Raw genomic sequence first — 20,567 nt, forward strand, 5'->3', positions numbered from 1 at the left:
CTCTGCCATCTGGCGCTGGCACTGGCTCATGGCCTCCTGTGAGAGGGCAGCCATTTCCTGGGCCACAGACGCCGCCTGCACGGAAGGCCCCAGGCCTCGCAAACCGTTCCCCATGTCTGACACCGTCGCACCCATTGCCTCCACCGTGGACGCCACCCGTGCGGTGTCAGCCTGGGTGGCACGCATGACCGGGACCACTCCCAGCTCCTGGACGCGGGTGGACTCCTCCACCTGCGACCGCAGCCGCCGCAAGCCACCCGTCACCCTATTCGCTCGTCTCCGTGTCGGTGGTTGCATCGGATCTATGTGTGGGTGTGGTAACTGCAGGAACCCGGGATCCATCTGGGCGGCAGATGTTCGCTTGGTCTGGGCTGCCCTCCGACCGCCCGGTCCCTCTGCTGCTCCTACCTCCACCTGCTGTACCGGGACGGCTGTGTTGTGCGCACCAGTGAGTGTACCAGACGCCTCATCACTAAAGTGCCCAACCGTGGTGAGTGTTTCTGCGATGGTGGAGGGTGTTGGTGACAGCAGTGGCGTTGTGTCGTGCTCTTCGTCCCACTCTGAGTCCATGGCACTTTGGGGTGGGGGTTCGTCTCCACCCATCCACTCTGAGTCACTGTACGGTATTTCGTCTTCCCGGGTAGGGGTGTCCTGGGTAGTGCTGTCCCGGGTAGTGCTGTCCCGGGTAGTGCTGTCCCGGGTAGTGCTGTCCCGGGTAGGGGTGTCCTGGGTAGTGGTGTCCCGGGTAGGGGTGTCCTGGGTAGTGGTGTCCCGGGTAGGGGTGTCCTGGATAGTGGTGTCCTGGGTAGTGGTGTCCTGGCTCGGATGTGACGGGGGCCTGTGGCTGCCCCCCTCATCGCTGGGTGGTCGCTCCCGCACGTGACGGGGGTGTCGTCTCCCTGTTGCTCCAGGTCTCTCCGTCTCCCGTGGTGTGCGAGGGGCATCCTGCGGGCGTCGCATGCTGGAGGGTCCGGGTCTCTCCGTCTCCCGTGGTCTCTGAGGGGCATCCTGCGGGCGTCGCATGCTGGAGGGTCCGGGTCTCTCCGTCTCCCGTGGTGTGCGAGGGGCATCCTGCGGGCGTCGCATGCTGGAGGGTCCGGGTCTCTCCGTCTCCCGTAGTGTGCGAGGGGCATCCTGCGGGCGTCGCATGCTGGAGGGTCCGGGTCTCTCCGTCTCCCGTGGTCTCCGAGGGGCATCCTGCGGGCGTCGCATGCTGGAGGGTGCGGGTCTCTCCGTCTCCTGTGGTCTCCGAGGGGCATCCTGCGGGCGGTGTGCATCTGCGGGGATGGGTGCCTGGACGTTTGGTCCTGCGATACACAATGAAGCATGCATGGTTAGACATCAGGCAGTGATCAGGTGATACGGGGGAGGGGGATATAGGGGAGGGGGGATATGGGGACGGGCTGTTGGTGGCTCTCTTGCTCGTGGGGCCCCGACCTCTGCATCAGCAACCTCCCGGTCCTCAGGTCCGCCAGCCAGTTCCAGGGCCATTTCCTCGTGTACGGTCAGTGGCCTCTCATCAGCGGGCCCTCCTCCAGTCTTCACATGCTCCCTATTGTTGTGTGCGCGCTTCTCCTGTGGGGGGGGGGGGCGGGTGGTGGCAGGGGTAAAAGGCAACAGTGTTAGGCAGGTATATGAATGCACGCCATCGGTTGCGCGTGCATTGCAGAGGTTAAGGTTAGGGCTGGATTCACTTGGGGATATGGGGGATATGGGGGAGAAGGGGATATGGGGGAGGGGGGGATATGGGGGATATGGAGGAGGGGGGATATGGGGGAGGGGGGATATGGGGGAGGGGGGATATGGGGAGGGGGGATATGGGGGAGGGGGGATATGGGGGAGGGGGGGATATGGGGGATATGGGGGAGGGGGGATATGGGGGAGGGGGGATATGGGGGATATGGGGGAGGGGGGATATGGGGGAGGGGGGATATGGGGGAGGGGGGGATATGGGGGAGGGGGGATATGGGGGTGGGGGGATATATAGGGGATATGGGGGAGGGGGGATATGGGGGAGGGGGGATATGGGGGAGGGGGAGATATGGGGGATATGGGGGAGGGGGATATGGGGAGGGGGGATATGGGGGAGGGGGAGATATGGGGGATATGGGGGAGGGGGGATATGGGGAGGGGGGATATCGGGGATATGGGGGAGGGGGGATATGGGGAGGGGGATATGGGGGATATGGGGAGGCTCACCCTGCCTGCTCTGACGAGGTCGTTCACCTTCTTGTCGCACTGGGTGCCTGTCCGTGGTGTTAGGGCCACAGCGGTGACGGCCTCTGCCACTTCCCTCCACAGACGCCGGCTGTGGCGTGGGGCAACTCTGCGGCCGTGCCCGGGATACAGGGCGTCCCTCCTCTGCTCCACCGCGTCCAGGAGCGCCTCCACATCGCGTGACTCGAACCTCGGGGCTGAGCGACGGCTAGCCATCCAGTCGGGTGTTGCGGTCGGGTGTTGCGGTCGGGTGGGGGGGAGCTGCGCGGCCTTATGAGCCGTCACGCCGTGCAGCGCGTATGACGCTGCACGGCGTGAACCATTGCGCAAGCGCGGATCCCGTCACGTCGCTGCTAGCCCATTTCGGGCCGGAGACTATCGGCCCATTTTTATGACGTGACGCAAGTGGGATTTGCGCCGTTTTTTGCGCCGATCGGCGGACTTTCCGGCGATAACGGAGAATTTCGCCCATTGTCTCTCAAACGGAGAATTCCACCCATTGTGTTTAAACGTAGGTAAGCAGGTCATGCGAGCTGAGTTGAACAGAGATGATGTAATTAATGGGAGGAGCCAGGTCTGACTGGAGATTGGCAGTTTGAAATAGGTTTGGCAGTCTGCTGGGAGTTTTCAAGTTGAGCAACAGTTTTGTCAAATGCTGTCAGGCTGAGCAGGAGTCTGAAAAAAGCCAGAAGCATCTGCAGGCTGTTCCGGAAATATGTCTCTGTCTCTCTCTCTCCATGCAGTCTTTCCAAGAAAGCTGTACACGAGTACAGCAAGTATCCCTGTGTTTGCTAACTTTATTTAGCAACGCCGTTTAACCTGCAATGGGCTTTGCTTAATTGGAGATAAAGGGTGTATAAGTCACTGGTTAAAGTGTGTCCTTTTATTTTAAGATTTTTAAAACTGTTAATTGTAAAGCTATTTTCTGTGAGGTCAATTTGTTTAATCCTGTGTCGATAATAAAGTTTATTTCAGTATAAAAGAACCTCATTTGTCAGTGAACTTTATTATCAAAGAACTTGTCTGCCTGTGACCGCTGTAACAATGAGCGCCGCCCACAGGCGGCAGGTCTTTATACCGCCCCGGGGGGGCGGAGCCCACCAGGGTTCCAGTACAATACATGGAAGGAGATCATATTACCATTCCCTGGCCATAGGACACAGTACTTCAGACAACTTAGATTATGGTGATTACATTCACCACAATAGATTACAGCTCCACCTTCAAAACCATTATCCAAACAAGATTAATAACCAAACCTTGCAACCTTGGACTTGACCCCTCCCTGTGCAGCTGGATCTTTGATTTCCTCACCAATAGACCGCAATCTGTCAGGATAGGTAGCAACACCTCCTCCACAATAGTGCCCAACACCGGGGCCCCGCAAAGGTGTGCTCAGTCCTCCACTGTACTCCCTGTCATACATGACCGTGTGACGAGATTCAACTCCAATTCAATCTATAAGTTTGCAGATGATACGACTGTGGTGGGTCGTATCTCAAACAACGACGAATCAGACTACAGAAGGGAGATAGATCACTTGGTTGCATGGTGTACCGAAAACAACCTCTCTCTAAATGTTGAAAAGACCAAGGAACTGATCATCGACTTCAGGAAGCACAGCACGACACCCCCCACCCGTCTACATCAATGGCTCTGAAATCAATGGCCCCGCGGTCGCCCTGGTCGGGGGCGGGGGATCAGGCACCGGGGAGGGGGCCTTATGGGCGGCCGGGGGACAGCTCATGCCTGTCGATCTTCGGGCGCGTGGCCGATCCGGGGGGGGGGGGGGGGGGGCGGCCTACATTCTTCACCTGTCTCCGCGGTCCGAGTCTGCCATGGCGCTCGGCGCGGCCGCTGGAGGCCACCGCCGTGCGCATGCGTGGACTCAAAACCGGACGTGCGGGGGCCCGTATCTGCAGCTAAAGCTGCGTGAACTACTCCAGGTCCCAGCTAGCCCCCTGTAGGCCAGTGAATCAGCTCATCCTTTTCCAAGGAAACCTGAGAGTAAAACGCCAGCGTGGGGACATTGTCACATTTTGGGAGAATCCAGTCCATAGAGCTCAGTTTTCCAGCCCTTCCTGCCAATGGCGACCTCAGGTGTTCACCGGTGAACAATGCAAAACGCCATTGGTGGAGCAGAAGATCCCGCTGGCGATCATTGGCGAGCCGCCGCTGGAAAGCATGGTGCGGGGGTGGGAAATCCCGGCCATAGTCACGACAGAAAATATGTCTGCAAAGACAAAATACTGTGAATATTCGTATAATACCCCTCACAAGACCCATGGGGCATATCAGCTCCGCCGCTCGTGAGCCGAGGTCCGCACAGCGGGGCTCGTAAATTCACCCTTTAAAATCCAACCCGGAATGGGGTCGGCACTGCCAGTCGTCCCGATTGAGACCTGTGAGCTGGAAGCCACGTTGCAGCCTTTTACTTTATGTTTACGAATTAAATGTTATTTAGGTTTATAATCATCTCGATAGGAATAATATGATCAGGGATAGTCAGCATGGCTTTGTGAAGGGTAGGTCATGCCTCACAAACCTTATCGAGTTCTTTGAGAAGGTGACTGAACAGGTAGACGAGGGTAGAGCAGTTGATGTGGTGTATATGGATTTCAGCAAAGCGTTTGATAAGGTTCCCCACGGTAGGCTATTGCAGAAAATACGGAGGCTGGGGATTGAGGGTGATTTAGAGATGTGGATCAGAAATTGGCTAGCTGAAAGAAGACAGAGGGTGGTGGTTGATGGGAAATGTTCAGAATGGAGTACAGTCACAAGTGGCGTACCACAAGGATCTGTTCTGGGGTCGTTGCTGTTTGTCATTTTTATCAATGACCTAGAGGAAGGCGCAGAAGGGTGGGTGAGTAAATTTGCAGACGACACTAAAGTCGGTGGTGTTGTCGACAGTGTGGAAGGATGTAGCAGGTTACAGAGTTCATAGAATAAACATTGTTTTGCTTCAAAAGATACTAAGTGCCGATGCCAACGGATGATCTGTACTGCTTCACGACGGGAAAATTGGCGCGGAAGCCTCACCAATTCCGCTACCGGTGAGAGGCTAGCACCGGCGCCGTGTGAAACATCCACAGAATGAGCGGAAAACAGTCGGAGAATCACAGGGTCCCGTGCTGCACATGTGCAGGGCTGATAAGCGGGAGACGCGCATGCCGACACACCAACACGTGCATTGGTCACACCGGAAATGATGGCGCCGGCCGTGCTGGACCGCATACCCACCCACCCCAACCCTATAGGCAACCTCCTGGCCACCCCCTACTCCCCGCAGCCCTGGCAGAAGCCGCCCGGCCAGCAGAACGGATCTCTGCCGAATGTGGTGGCGCTGGACACTGTCCACGCGCCGGCACGCCAGGCTCCCGACTGCTGGGAACTCGGCCCGTTGCAGGCAGAGCATTGCGGGTGCGCCAGCTGATGACGTATTAACCACATTGGCGCACGTCCTAATGATGCCGATTTGAAGGGAACGGAGCATCGTGACCTGGCGTCAAACCCCCGCCTGTCCCGATCCGGCATTGGGATATGAGAATCCCACCCAATGTCATCTGGATTTTTAGTCCAATATCATAACCACTTCTCTGACTGGGTGCCATACTTGTGTCCTCCACCCTATGTTCGCTCTGCAAGTTAAAAGCTTGTTTTCTCCCACCCGTTTTTTTCCTGTTGTTATTTAGAAACATGAGCCTTTTTCCCCAGCTTTTTAAATAAATTTAGAGTACCCAATTCTGTTTTTTCCAATTAAGGGGCAATTTAGCGTGGCCAATTCGCCTACCCTGCACGTCTTTTTGGGTTGTGGGGGTGAAACACACGCAGACATGGGGAGAATGTGCAAACTCCATACGGACCGTGACCCGGGATCAAACCCGGGTCCTCAGCACCATGAGGCAACAGTGCTAACCACTGCACCACCGTGCTACCTGTCCTTTTTTCCCAGCTTAGTGCCAGCTCTTGTTGGCTCACCTAAGACCAAGAATCGAATCAAAGACTCTCTTGGTCCCTCTGGTTCGGCATGACACCAGGAGATTGAACTGTTTATCATGCATTGTCCCGTTTAGGATAACTGAGTCCACACCAATCTAATGGGTGGGATTTACGGTCCACCCTGCCACGTGTTTTTTGGCGGGGAGGCGACCTGTCAGCGGTATCTACCGGTCCCGCCGTTGTCAACAGGATTTCCAGTGTACCGGTGTGGAACCGGAATTTCCTGCCGGTGTGAACAGCCCCTAAATCCCGTCCAATGACACCATACGACCAGAAATCTAAGTGTTAACAAACATTTTTTTTGCCTTGCAGCTGCACAATAACTTCCCGACGATCATGGATTTCCTGCCTGGGCCTCACAAAAAGCTCTTCAGAAATTCAGCAGATTTGCTGAATTTTATAAAACAAATGATTCAAAGTCATAAAGAAAGTTTGCAGAAAGATGTTCCCAGGGATTATATTGACTGTTTCCTCATCAAGATGGAGGAGGTACTGGAAGCAGTTTTCTTTTTACATTCATACAGTTTCAATTTTCTTTTTACATTCGTACAGTTTCAATTTTCGTACCTGCTCCCCGAAGGTAAGGAGGTGTTTGGCTGGATACTGATGTGGTGAGTCCAACAGATTTACACAAAGCTTAACACCAGCTAAACAAGACCAGCATTTTGGGAACTAGTGTCGTAAATGTCCCGTTGACACCAATCCAAAAGCAGCTAAAAAATGTAACATATGGATAAAAGCACAACCTGTATTTGAAAAGAAATCTGAAAGTGACGACACACAACATAAGGCCGTTAATATTTTAAAAGTAGATTTAATTTGTTTCAGGAAAAACACAAGCATGACTCGGAATTCATTCACATGAACTTGTTGTGGACAATATTGAACTTATTTTTTGCTGGAACTTGTTTTTGAAAACTCACCACGATTCTTAGAATTCCCCCTATACCAAAAAGGGCCTACATTCCAAATGGTGATCAGGGATTCTCACTCCCCGACTCCGATACAGGCTTCAGTGGGTGCTATTCAGGTCAAACTATGTTTTCAAGTTATCCCCCGGTATAACCAATACCTTAGACCATAAGACATAGGAGCGGAAGTAAGGCCATTCGGCCCATCGAGTCCACTCCGCCATTCAATCATGGCTGATTTCAACTCCATTTACCCGCTCTCTCTCCATAGCCCTTAATTCCTCGAGAAAGCAAGAATTTATCAACTTCTGTCTTAAAGACACTCAACGTCCCGGCCTCCACCGCCCTCTGTGGCAATGAATTCCACAGACCCACCACTCTCTGGCTGAAGAAATTTCTCCTCATCTCTGTTCTAAAGTGACTCCCTTTTATTCTAAGGCTGTGCCCCCGGGTCCTAGTCTCCCCTGCTAATGGAAACAACTTCCCTACATCCACCCTATCTAAGCCATTCATTATCTTGAAAGTTTCTATTAGATCTCCCCTCAACCTCCTAAACTCCAATGAATATAATCCCAGGATCCTCAGACGTTCATCGTATGTTAGGCCTACCATTCCTGGGATCATCCGTGTGAATCTCCGCTGGACCCGCTCCAGTGCCAGTATGTCCTTCCTGAGGTGTGGGGCCCAAAATTGCTCACAGTATTCTAAATGGGGCCTAACTAATGCTGTATAAAGCTTCAGAAGTGCATCCCTGCTTTTATATTCCAAGCCCCTTGAGATGAATGACAACATTGCATTTGCTTTCTTAATTACGGACTCAACCTGCAAGTTTACCTTTAGAGAATCCTGGACTAGGACTCCCAAGTCCCTTTGCACTTCAGCATTATGAATTTTGTCACCATTTAGAAAATAGTCCATGCCTCTATTCTTTTTTCCAAAGTGCAAGACCTCGCACTTGCCCACGTTGAATTTCATCAGCTATTTCTTGGACCACTCTCCTAAACTGTCTAAATCTTTCGGCAGCCTCCCCACCTCCTCCACACTACCTGCCCCTCCACCTATCTTTGTATCATCGGCAAACTTAGCCAGAATGCCCCCAGTCCCGTCATCTAGATCGTTAATATATAAAGAGAACAGCTGTGGCCCCAACACTGAACCCTGCGGGACACCACTCGTCTCCGGTTGCCATTCCGAAAAAGAACCTTTTATCCCAACTCTCTGCCTTCTGCCTGACAGCCAATCGTCAATCCATGTTAGTACCTTGCCTCGAATACCATGGGCCCTTATTTTACTCAGCAGTCTCCCGTGAGGCACCTTATCAAAGGCCTTTTGGAAGTCAAGATAGATAACATCCATTGGCTCTCCTTGGTCTAACCTATTTGTTATCTCTTCAAAGAACTCTAACAGGTTTGTCAGGCACGACCTCCCCTTACTAAATCCATGCTGACTTGTCCTAATCTGACCCTGCACTTCCAAGAATTTAGAAATCTCATCCTTAACAATGGATTCTAGAATCTTGCCAACAACCGAGGTTAGGCTAATTGGCCTATAATCTTTTTCCTTGTTCCCTTCTTGAACAGGGGGGTTACAACAGCGATTTTCCAATCCTCTGGGACTTTCCCGGACTCCAGTGACTTTTGAAAGATCATAACTAACGCCTCCACTATTTCTTCAGCTATCTCCTTTAGAACTCTAGGATGTAGTCCATCTGGGCCCGGAGATTTATCAATTTTTAGACCTCTTAGTTTCTCTAGCACTTTCTCCTTTGTGATGGCTACCATATTCAACTCTGCCCCCTGACTCTCCGGAATTGGTGGGATATTACTCATGTCTTCTACTGTGAAGACTGATGCAAAGTACTTATTTAGTTCCTCAGCTATTTCCTTGTCTCCCATCACAAAATTACCAGCGTCATTTTGGAGCGGCCCAATGTCTACTTTTGCCTCCCGTTTGTTTTTAATGTATTTAAAGAAACTTTTCCTATCATTCCTAATGTTACTGGCTAGCCTACCTTCATATTTGATCCTCTCTTTCCTTATTTCTCTCTTTCTTATCCTCTGTTTTTTTTTGTAGCCTTCCCAATCTTCTGACTTCCCACTACTCTTTGCCACATTATAGGCTTTCTCTTTTGATTTGATGCATTCCCTAACTTCCTTTGTCAGCCATGGCTGCCTAATCCCCCCTCTGATAACCTTTCTTTTCTTTGGGATGAACCTCTGCACTGTGTCCTCAATTACTCCCAGAAACTCCTGCCATTGCTGTTCTACTGTCTTTCCCACTAGGCTCTGCTCCCAGTCGATTTTCGTCAGTTCCTCCCTCATGCCCCTGTAGTTACCTTTATTTAACTGTAACACCTTTACATCTGATTCTACCTTCTTTCTTTCAAATTGGAGATTGAATTCTACCATATTATGATCACTGCCTCCTAAGTGTTCCCTTACTTTAAGATCTTTTATCAAGTCTGGCTCATTACATGACACTAAGTCCAGAATGGCCTGTTCCCTCGTGGGCTCCATCACAAGCTGTTCCAAAAAGCCCACCTGTAAACATTCAATGAATTCCCTTTCCTTGGGTCCACTGGCAGCATTATTTACCCAGTCCACCTGCATATTGAAGTCCCCCATGATCACTGTGACCTTGCCTTTCTGACATGCACTTTCTTTTTCGTGGTGCATTTTGTGCCCCCGGTCCTGACCACTGTTAGGAGGCCTGTACATAACTCCCATTATGGTTTTTTTGCCTTTGTGGTTCCTCAACTCTACCCACACAGACTCCACATCACCTGACCCTATGTCATTTAGTGCTATTGATTTAATTTCATTCCTAATTAACAAGGCAACCCCGCCCCCACTGCCCACCTCCCTGTCTTTTCGATAGGTTGTGAATCCCTGGATGTTTAAATGCCAGTCCTGAACCCCCTGCAACCATGTCTCTGTGATGCCTACCACATCATACCTGCCAGTCACAATCTGGGCCACAAGCTCATCTACCTTGTTCCGTACACTGCGCGCATTTAAATATAGCACCTTTAATTCTCTAGTGATCGTCCCTTTTTGTTTTCTTAGTGTGGTGGACCTTGGTTTACTGAGCCTTTCCATACACTGAGTCATATTTTGTGGGATGGGGACTATCGTAACCTCTCCTGAGTTTTGTCTTTTCGTGCTTTTTTGTATTCCTAAGCAGCTACGCTTCCCACTGATTACTTCACCTCTTGGTTCCCTGACTTTCCCTTCCCCCCCAATCTTTAGTTTAAAGTCCTATTGACCACCCTATTTATTCTTTTCGCCAGAACACTGGTCCCAGCTCGGTTCAGGTGGAGACCATCCCAACGGTATAGGTCCCCCCTGTCCCAAAACTGATGCCAGTGTCCCATGAAAAGAACCGTGAAAATGTCCCGTGTCCCGTGAAAATCTTCACCGAAGATTTCATCTACTTACAACTTAGTAGCATCGATCCTGGGTCCCGCATTGCTAAGTAAGTAAAGTAGACTTTGGAATAACTTTGACTTCAAGAGGTGTTACTTTTGGTTCGGTTCCTGTCGTTTCTGTAGTTTTATGTTCCAATTGTGTCCTCAGCTCATAATTTTGACTTTGATTTTGGCTTTGAATTATGTTTCTCGTGGACTGATCGTCTCCAGTTTTCTTTAATTTACCTGGTATTAGCAAAATTTCACACCGAGAATTGTCCCAAATTCAACTGACCCTCATCCTTTCTTTTCCTTTCCAGCTGTTCACTAAGATAATTAATTTCAACGAAGGTGTGAAACATTGCTTTCAGCTGTACGCTAAAAATCCACTTGGTTATAACTTCAAAGGTTGACATTTATCACCTAGCTCAACTGAAACCTGCTTTTCCAGATGCTTACTAAGATAGTTACTTTCAATGAAGGTGTGAGCCATTGTTTTTGGCTTCATTCAAAATCCTGTGTTTGCTAAACCTGCTTGACCAAGGATATCTGCATTTTACAATCCTGCTCTTTGCAGCTGCTGTTAACCCTTTGTGGGATCTTTCCTTGTATTCTCTCATGTTCCTCTCAGACCAGATATTGCCAGACTTCCATGTTTCAAATGACACATATTTCCATATTTTCAATAACAAACTGAAACAACCAGCGTGGTAGCACATGTGGCTAGCACTGTGGCTTCACAGCGCCAGGGTCCCAGGTTCGATTCCCTGCTGGGTCACTGTCTGTGTGGAGTCTGCACGTTCTCCCTGTGTCTGTGTGGGTTTTCTCCGGCTGCTCCGGTTTCCTCCCACAGTCCAAAGACTTGCAGGTTAGGTGGATTGGCTGTGATAAAGTCAGGAAGAGGGCACAATAGTTAGGGCAGCGAGTGATAATTTTTCACTAAAATTATTTTTAAACTCCGGAGATTGGGACAGTTGTATGTGACTTCTTCGTTTCAGCAATCGTCGAGGTTTACAGCATAGAAAAGACCCTTCAACCCATCACATCTGCACCGGTCAAAAACAACCACCTAACTATTCAAATCCTCTTTTTCAGCACTTGGCCCAGAGCCTTTATGCCTCGGCAATGCAAGTGCAAATCTAAATACTTCTTAAATGTTATGAGGATCTCTGCCTCTGTTACCCTCTGCGTAAAAAGGTTTTCCTCACATCTCCTCCAAACCAGCTGCCCCTGAACCGTAAATCTATGCCCCCTGGTTATTGATCCCTCCACCAAGGGGAAAGGTTTCTTCCTGTCTACTCTATTTCTGCCCCTCATAATTTTATACATCTGGGTCATGTTCCCCCTCAGTTTCCTGTGCTCCAAGAAAAACAACCCCGGTCTATCCAATCGTTCCACAGAGCTAAAACTCTCCGGCCCAGACAACATCCTGATAAAGTCTCCTCTGCACCCTTTGGAATGAGGACACGTTGGAGATCGCAAGTAGCCGAGTTCAAGAACGCCAAATTTTACCTAAAAGGAATAGACGTCCACTACATAGACCACCTTTTTGAATTGATTTCATGCATAGAAATTATGGGCACTTCACCGACTGCCCAGCGCTATGACCAAGCACGGTGCAGCTGGTGAATGCTGGAAGAAGCCTCCCGCATGTTTCCCGGCAGCCTTCACACCTCAAGGGATCTACCCAAGTCCGACGAAGCATCGGAGTCAGGTTTTAAACCGACTTTGGTGAGCTTACCTGAGATCCACCAGCCTCCCGGGATCTACCGGCCTCATAAACGTGGTCCAGACGGAACGGCACCCGGGGGCTCTCCTGGGCTGTCGGAGACCCCTGGGTGGTCAGAGTAAGTGCAGGGTGGCCCCCTGGCCCTCCCCTTGGTACATGGGCACCTTGGCACTTTGCCACTGCCACCCTGGCATTGCCAAGGTGCCTGGATAATTGCATAGCTGGCAGGAGCACTACCCTGGTACCAGGATGGCAGCGCAAGGGTGCGAGGGTAGTACTGCCGAGGGTTTGGGATCGAGGAGACTATGCTCATGAAAGGTGGGAGGATTTGCAATTGACACTCAGGAGGCTGACAAGCTGCAACCGCATATACACATTGCCCTCCCACACATACTCATCCCAGCCAACAAGATGACACTGGTTGTGCTGGAGCACGTCCAACCTGCTGATGGTTTGGCTGGGACCAGAAGGCACCTCGGGGGTGGCTTGGGGTACACGACCCATGGCCCTAAGTTCACAATGGACAGTCAGAGGCGTGCGCAACAGCACGGCTGTCAGCAAACTATGGCAATATTGGACACTTTCTGTACCCCCTCTCTATCCCTCAGCAGCCACGGCGTCGGTCTCATGATTTAAAAAAGAACAAGTGAACTTCGCCATCGGGAATTTGTCCCAGCAGAGGCCCTGGAAAATACCGGATATGGTCCACTAATCACATGCCAACGCTGTTTACTGTACGTGCGTTCTGGAATGCATTAACGCTGCTTTCGAGGCAACGGAGAATTGCGATTTGACGTGAAACCGGTGCCCGCCACGATTTCAGTGTCAAAACCAATTCTCCGCCCAATCACATTTCCCAATTCCGGCATCAGCCGACAGAGAATCCCGCCCTATGTATTTCCAATGTAGATGAATTAGGAGTAGAAGCAGGCTACTCCAGCTTGATCCGTCATTCAATAAGATCACGGCTCATTTGACTGTAACCTCCCGTCTATCCCCGGCAACCTTTCACCGCCTTGTTTATCAAGAATCTACCTCTGCCTTTTAAATATTCAAAGTTTCTGCTATCTTAAATGGGGGAACCTCTTATTTTTAAACAGCGACGCATAGTTCCAGGTTCTCCCATAAGAGGAAACATACTCTGCACATCCACGCTGTCAATAACCCTCAGGATCTTAAAGGCTTCAATCAAGTTGGCACTTACTCTTTGAAACTCCAGTGGATATAAGCCTAACCTTTCCAACCTTTCCTAATAAGACAACCTACCCATTCCTGGTATTACTTTGGTAAACTTCTCTGAACTGCTTCTAATGCATTTACATCCTTCCTTTAAAAGGGAGAACAAGACTGATACACAGTACTCCTGATGTGGTCTCACCAGCTTTATGTACAATTTGAAGCATTATCTCCCAATTTTATATTCAATTGCCCTTGGATAAATGATAATACTGTATTAGCTTTCCTAATTACATGCTATATATCTGTACACTAGCCTCTTGTGATTCATGCACTCCGACACCCAGATCCATCCACACCTCAGAACTCTGCAATCTCTCACATTTTCGATAATATGCTTGTTTTAACTTCTTGCTGCCAAATTAGACAATTTCCCATTTTCCCATTTATACATCTGCTCGATCATTGCCCACAACTTAACCTATCCAGACACTTTTGTCGCCCCCTTATGTCCTCTTCACAACTTTCCCACCTATCTTTGTATCATCAGCAAATTGAGAAAGCATAACTTTTTTGCCTTCAACCAAGTCCTTTATGTAAATTGTAAAAAGTTGAGGTCCCAACACTAATCCCTGTGGCATATCATGCATTACGTCCCGCCAGCCAGAAAAAGACCCATTTACACCGACATTCTGATTGCTGTGAGCTAGCTCATCTTTGATCTATGCCATTAAATTATTTCCTATGCCGTGAGTTTTTATTTTCTGCAATAACCTTTGATGTGGCACCTTATCAAATATCTTCTGGAAATCTAAGTATAGTACATCCACCGGTTCCCCTTTATCCATAGCACATTTGATTTCTTGAATGAACTCCGATAAATTGATCAAAGTTTCACAAAACACATGTTAACTCTGCCTGATTGCCTGGCATCTTTAAGTGCTCTGCTATAACATCTTTAAAAGTAGCTTCTAACATTTTCCTTCTGACAGATGTTCAGCTAACTGGCCTGTAGTTTTCTGATTTCTGTTCCCCCCAACCCCCCCCCCTTTTTAAACAAGGGAGTCACATTAATAATTTTCCAATCTAATGTATCCTTCCTATATCTCGTGAATTTTAGAAAATTAAACCAATACATCAACTATCTCACTTGCCACTTTTAAGATTCTAGGATGAAGTCCATCAGGACCCGGGGATTTACTTATATTAAATAGACCCTAAAGTTCAGTACCCAGGACCAGCCCCTTGTAACACTGAACATTATTTCTAAGCTGCCTATTTAATAGGGGCTGTTTAGCACAGGGCTAAAGCGCTGGCTTTGAAAGCAGACCAAGACAGACCAGCAGCACGATTCAATCCCCATGACAGCCTCCCCGAGCAGGCGCTGTAATGTGACGACTAGGGGCTTTTCACAGTAACTTCATTTGAAACCGACTTGAGACAATAAGCGATTTTAATTTCATTTCATAATAAAGGCGTTTGAGAAATCCATCTGAATACTTACCTCGACTTTTTTACTTGCTGTGTTTTATTAGATTTCTGTGGTAACTTGAACACAAAAGGGCAGTCGAAACACGTTGTTGGTTAAGTTAATAAAGTTAGACTTCCGGTGACGGCGGGCGGGAGGCAGCCGCACATTGGAGGGCTCCCGTTCGGGAACGGCATTTTCGCGGAGTAACGCCCGGTCCTAGGGCCAGCGACGGCAGTAAAAGTCGGGGGATAGCGCAAGGAGAAGAAGGATGTCGAAAATCACCAAAAAATCGGCCGGGAAAAAAGCGGCTGAAAGGCCGTTGGAGAGTGGAAAGGTCACCGCGGGGTCAACAAAGAAAATGGAGGCTGGAGCACCAGGGAAGGCCGCAGTGCTTACGGCTGAAGAACTAACTAAGGTGATAGCTGCGGAATTCCAAAAGCAGTTGGCGCAGATTGAGAAATGTATGGAGATGGTGAGGAAGGAGATGAGGGATGTTTTGAATGTGCTGGTGGAGGAGGCGGTTTCCCCGGTGAAGACTGCGAGCACAGTGGCGGAGGTGCGAGAGCAAGGGGAGGTGCTGAAGGAAGTGGAGGAGACGGTATTGCAGCACGGTGATCAACTTGCCTCGATGGGGAAGGAGATGCGGAAGGGGATGGACACGAACAAGAATCTGAGAGGAAAAATGGAAGATCTGGAAAACATATCCAGGCGACAGAATTTGAGGGTCGTGGGGCTGCCCGAAGGAGTTGAAGGACCGAAGCCGACTGAGTATTTTGCCGCGATGCTGGCAAAACTACTGGGGGAGGGGGAGGACCCCTCCTGATATGAACTGGATCGGGCTCATCGGTCGTGGAGGCCTGTGCCAAAGGCGAGTGAGCCGCCAAGGGCAGTGACTCTGTGCTTCCGTAGGTATAGTGTGAAGGAGAAGGTCCTGAGCTGGGCCAAACAGAAGCGGGTGGTGCAGTGGGCTGGAGCTGGTATACGTGTATACCAGGACTTTATGGTGGAGCTAGCGAAGAGGCGGGCTGCCTTTCAACCGGGTGAAGAGGGCACTGTACATTAGCAAGGTGCAGTGCGGCATTGTATATCCAGCGAAGCTGAGGGTGACTTACAAGCTCAGGGACTTTTATTTTGGAACGGCGGAAGCAGCGGAGGAGTTTGCGAAGGCAGAAGGACTGTGGCAGAACTGACAAATTGAGGAATGGTCATGTGCCGATGTAACCTCATGACTGTATTGTCTTCCTTTTTTTTTGTATCACTGCGCGCGGGGGTAGAGGCTAAAGGAGCCAGTGCTGCATATATTTGGACAAGGGAAGGGAGCAGCACCCTTTCACTCGAAAGGAGGGCTCTTTGGGGTGTAGGTGGATATGCGGGGTTTGTGTGCTAAAAGGGGATCTTTGGGCTTTTCTAGGGCTGGGCAAGAGGGAAAGGGACCTGGGCGGGGGCCTCCACGCTGGCCAGTTTAAGCCGGCCAGTGAACGGGAGTGAGGTGGGGGGAGGGGCTGCGGCCATCGGAGCCTGACAGAACGGGGTCCGAGTGGTCTAGCCGAGTGGAAATTTGGGGGGAGGAGGAGTTTTACAAGAGGCATTGGACGGGAGGAGCTGGAGACTTGGGGGAGGGGGGGTGAGGGGTACATCTTTGGGGTATCATGTACGGTACTCTCTTAGAGGCTGGATGGCGTTGGTTGGGGTGGGTGGGTGGGGGGGTGGGTGGGTGGAGAGCCGTGTAGATTAAGGGCGACTACGGGTAATCCCTGATTCCTTTTTGTCATTTGTTTATGTAAACAGGCGGGTTGAGGTTTGGGGGTTGGTGGGTGGATGGGATCGTTGTTATTATGGGGATTGACATATCTTGTTGATTATTGTTTATTGTTGATGGGTGTAAATGTGGGAGAAAACGTGAAAAAGGAGAATAAATTAAAAAAAAAAAAAAAGTTAATCAAGTTAATCTTCTTTAATATCTAAAAATAATGCAATTTAAAATACAGCATGGACTCAAAAACGGGAGCAGCAAGCTAAAGATCGAAATAACAGTAACAGAATAGAATCAGAACTAATGACATCACAGCACTCACTGATGACATCAGCAATGGATTTAAATAAGATGATGTATAATAATAACACTCTTTCACATTTCCTTTCAGCTTTATTCAATAATCTTTTGAATTTTGTTTTCAGCACAACTGAAATCATAATCCATACTTATTCACCCCTGAATTAATTTATCCAACATCATCCTCACCAGCATCTCATTCTCCACCCTCCTCAAAGACCTGAGACCAAATCTGCACTACCCTTCAGCACTTACGTTCTATTTACCCTGTGACGAAACACCCAAATAAATAGACAGAATTTATAAGCATTTAGAGGGCAGCACGGTAGCATGGTGGTTAGCACAATTGCTTCACAGCTCCAGGGTCGCAGGTTCGATTTCCGGCTTGGGTCACTGTCTGTGCGGAGTCTGCACGTTCTCCCTGTGTGTGCGTGGGTTTCCTCCAGGTGCTCCGGTTTCCTCCCACAGTCCAAAGATATGCAGGTTAGGTGAATTGGCCATGATAAATTGCCCTTAGTGTCTAAAATTGCCCTTAGTGTTGGGTGGGGTTACTGGGTTATGGGGATAGGGTGGAGGTGTGGGCATGGGTAGGGTGCTCTTTCAAAGAGGCCTCCTTCTGCACTGTAACTTCTATGATATTATACTTCAGGTTTAAGAAAATGGATGCAGGCTAACAGATAGTCATTTTTTACCCAGAAGCCTTCATACACAGAATGGGCAACACGAAGTTTAGGATTAGACGTTGCTAGATTCACCGGTCCCCCAGCAGCATGTTTCTTGGCAGCACACCATTTACTGATGGCGGAAATCTCTATTCCTGCCGGTTGTCAATGGGATTTCCTGTGGAAGCCACCTCATGCTGCCGAGAAACCTGCGGGGAGCGGTGCACTGCCAGCGGGGAAAATGAATCCCAACAGCCGGAGAATTCCGGCCAATAGTCATAGAACATAGAAAAATACAGCACAGAACAGGCCCTTCGGCCCACGATGTTGTGCCGAACCTTTGTCCTAGATTAATCATAGGTTATCATAGAATTTACAGTACAGAAGGAGGCCATTCGGCCCATCGAGTCTGCACCGGCTCTTGGAAAGAGCACCCTACCCAAGGTCAACACCTCCACCCTATCCCCATAACCCAGTAACCCCACCCAACTCTAAGGGCAATTTTGGACACTAAGGGCAATTTATCATGGCCAATTCACCTAACCTGCACATCTTTGGACTGTGGGAAGAAACCGGAGCACCCGGAGGAAACCCACGCTCACACGGGGAGGATGTGCAGATCAGGAACTGAGGAGTAAGCAGCAATTACAACTTTCTAGATATTTGCTGAAAACTAATTTTGCTATCTTCTGAAATGCCACAAACATTATAAAATTATCGTCTGGGGTTCATCAACACAAGGACAGTCCACACTACCTTCGGTTCTGCTTTCAAAGGTCATCCAATAGGTCACTGTGGTAGGAGAAAAAAAAAATGGAATAAAGCTCCAAAGCTGAGGCAAGAATCCTGGGCTGGATTTTCCATTTTTAGGACTATGTCCCCACGCCGTTGTGCAAATTGTGGTCTTTACGTCAGGAAACCTGGCGTCAAAAGGCCACAGATTCACTGCCTTGCAAGGGACGTATCGGCAGCTGTTGTGGAGTTTGCAGCTCCACCTGCCGATACGTCCTCCCGCATTTCCGGGTCAGAGGCCGCGCATGCGCATGGTGACGGCCTCCAGTGGCCGCGCCATACCCCATGGCGGACTCAGCCCGCGGACGTGGACCCCGAAATAGTGCCCTGAATCGGCCGCTCACCCGTCCCGGACCGCCCGCCACATAGCCCCCAGTCCCGAATGAGACCTTCCCCTCTGCACGCTGTTTGGCCCTCCCTCGACTGTGGTGGCCATGGACTGAATCCGTAGCCGCCACGTGGGTATCATGGACGGTGGGAGCATAAGTGTTCCATGCCGTCAGGAATTCAGCCAGTCGGGGAGGGAGAATAGTGGGGCGGGCCTCAGATAGTCGGCGGGGCGTACTCTCGGAGTCCTGATTTCTTGCGAGAAACTGGATTCTCCGCCCCGTCGCTGAACGCGATTTTGGCGTTGGGGTGTGGAGAATCCAGGCCCTGTTCTCTCATGTAGTAAGAACAAATTTTCATATTCAGTTCCTTTAAACAAATTCCTCTGAGCTATGGAGAGGGAGTGTTCCAATTCCTCAGGGTATATGATCACATGTTTACAAGATAATGAGTAAGGTTCTTCTGGGTTGTCAGATGTTTGCAGCCCGTGTACCCTCTGTGTAATTTCTGCCTAGTTTTCCAGGTTGACAAATACATCCTCTGAAACGAAACAGACGTGCAAACACCGCAACCTGTCTCAGAGCCTCGCTAATATTAGACTGTGTGCCGTCAACACAGGAGGTGCAGCAGTGCCGTTGAAGACAGCCGTCGATAGCCAGCAACTGTTTCCCCAGTGAGACAGCACTCCGAGTATTGGGGACCAGATCGCTGAAATGTTTCTGTATTCCTTAGCTGCCGCCATGGGTTTAAATGGTCCAGGCACAACTCTACTTTTTGTTTTGCTAAGTGTTCTGTTCATTAAATGGTTTCTTAAACACAAACAGCCGTGGAAAGGGAGGCTCCCCCCAGGGCCTTCTGCCCTCCCAATTCTTGGCAACCTATTCCAAGTGGATCGAAGAGCACCGAACAAGTCTCTCATGAAGGTAAGGTGCTGAATACTGCAATGCCCGATTTTCATTCCAACTTTGTTCCTTTCCTTTAAACGTTTTGACTCATTTGGGAGCATGGTAGCACAGTGGTTAGAACTGTTGCTTCACAGCGTCAGGGACCCAGGTTATATACCTGGCTTGAGTCACTGTCTGTGTGGAGTTTGAGTCGAGTGTGTTGTCACTCATTTAATAGGAAACATAGATTCTTGGCTGAGCTGAAGAATGAGGTCTGAGCACTCTTTTCTGTATTGGCTGTTAGCCACCTTGTCGTGGAGCTTGCCTTTGGAGAAATGTATTCATTAAAGCGCATGCTTTATCAGAAACAATGTATTTTAAAGTTGTGTTCGAACAATGGCATGCTATCTTGTAAGCTGGATGTTTTGAAATGAATTGTGCTGAATGTGTGTTTTGCTATGAGTGAGTTTTAAAATGGTATTTAATTCTAGGGTCTTAACGCTCACTTTTACCCATTATAGATTACCAGGTGTACTAGAAAATACAGTTTGCAAAAGCAATCTAGACCTATGCAGAAATTTGCACCTGCTGGAGGGCAATCACAGATCTCCCCAGGACAATGGGCTCAGATTGAAACATAACAGCAGTAACAGACTCGGGGGCGCCTATTCACCTTATTTGGGAGTGCATATGTGCCTTGAACAATAATAACCAGGACCCGCCCAGCCATCAAGGTACCCGCCCCTAACTGGCCAGAATCGATGAGGGTGATCGAAATCCTATCGATCCATTGGATCCCGAGTTGGGACCGCCCAAAAGAGCTCGAACGATCGGAGGATAAGAGGAACTGCGTGACCAACGCTCTGTGTCTTTTGGGACAGGCCTCTGCCTCACTAACTGCAGCATATCGACCAGAGAAGTTCAGGGACCCGCGATCGCG

General features: G+C 49.6%; 1 protein-coding gene and 1 long non-coding RNA gene across 5 annotated transcripts in view; one reads left to right on the forward strand and one right to left on the reverse strand.

Annotated features, from left to right (window-relative positions):
- The window catches only part of LOC140402296 (uncharacterized), a 269,290-nt gene that overhangs the window by 176,364 nt on the left and 72,359 nt on the right, over positions 1 to 20,567 (reverse strand). The gene's annotated exons all lie outside the window — the stretch shown is intronic.
- LOC140402293 (cytochrome P450 2C21-like) overlaps positions 19,190 to 20,567 on the forward strand; it is a 118,672-nt gene continuing 117,294 nt past the window's right edge. For both annotated transcript variants that reach the window (XM_072489960.1, XM_072489961.1), the window contains exon 1: positions 19,190 to 19,666. In XM_072489960.1, the coding sequence (XP_072346061.1) occupies positions 19,457 to 19,666 (210 nt within the window). In that variant the 5' untranslated portion in view covers positions 19,190 to 19,456. The remainder of the gene's footprint in view (positions 19,667 to 20,567) is intronic.

The sequence above is a fragment of the Scyliorhinus torazame genome, chromosome 25, assembly GCF_047496885.1.
Source record: "Scyliorhinus torazame isolate Kashiwa2021f chromosome 25, sScyTor2.1, whole genome shotgun sequence".
In the NCBI taxonomy this organism is placed as follows: domain Eukaryota; kingdom Metazoa; phylum Chordata; class Chondrichthyes; order Carcharhiniformes; family Scyliorhinidae; genus Scyliorhinus; species Scyliorhinus torazame.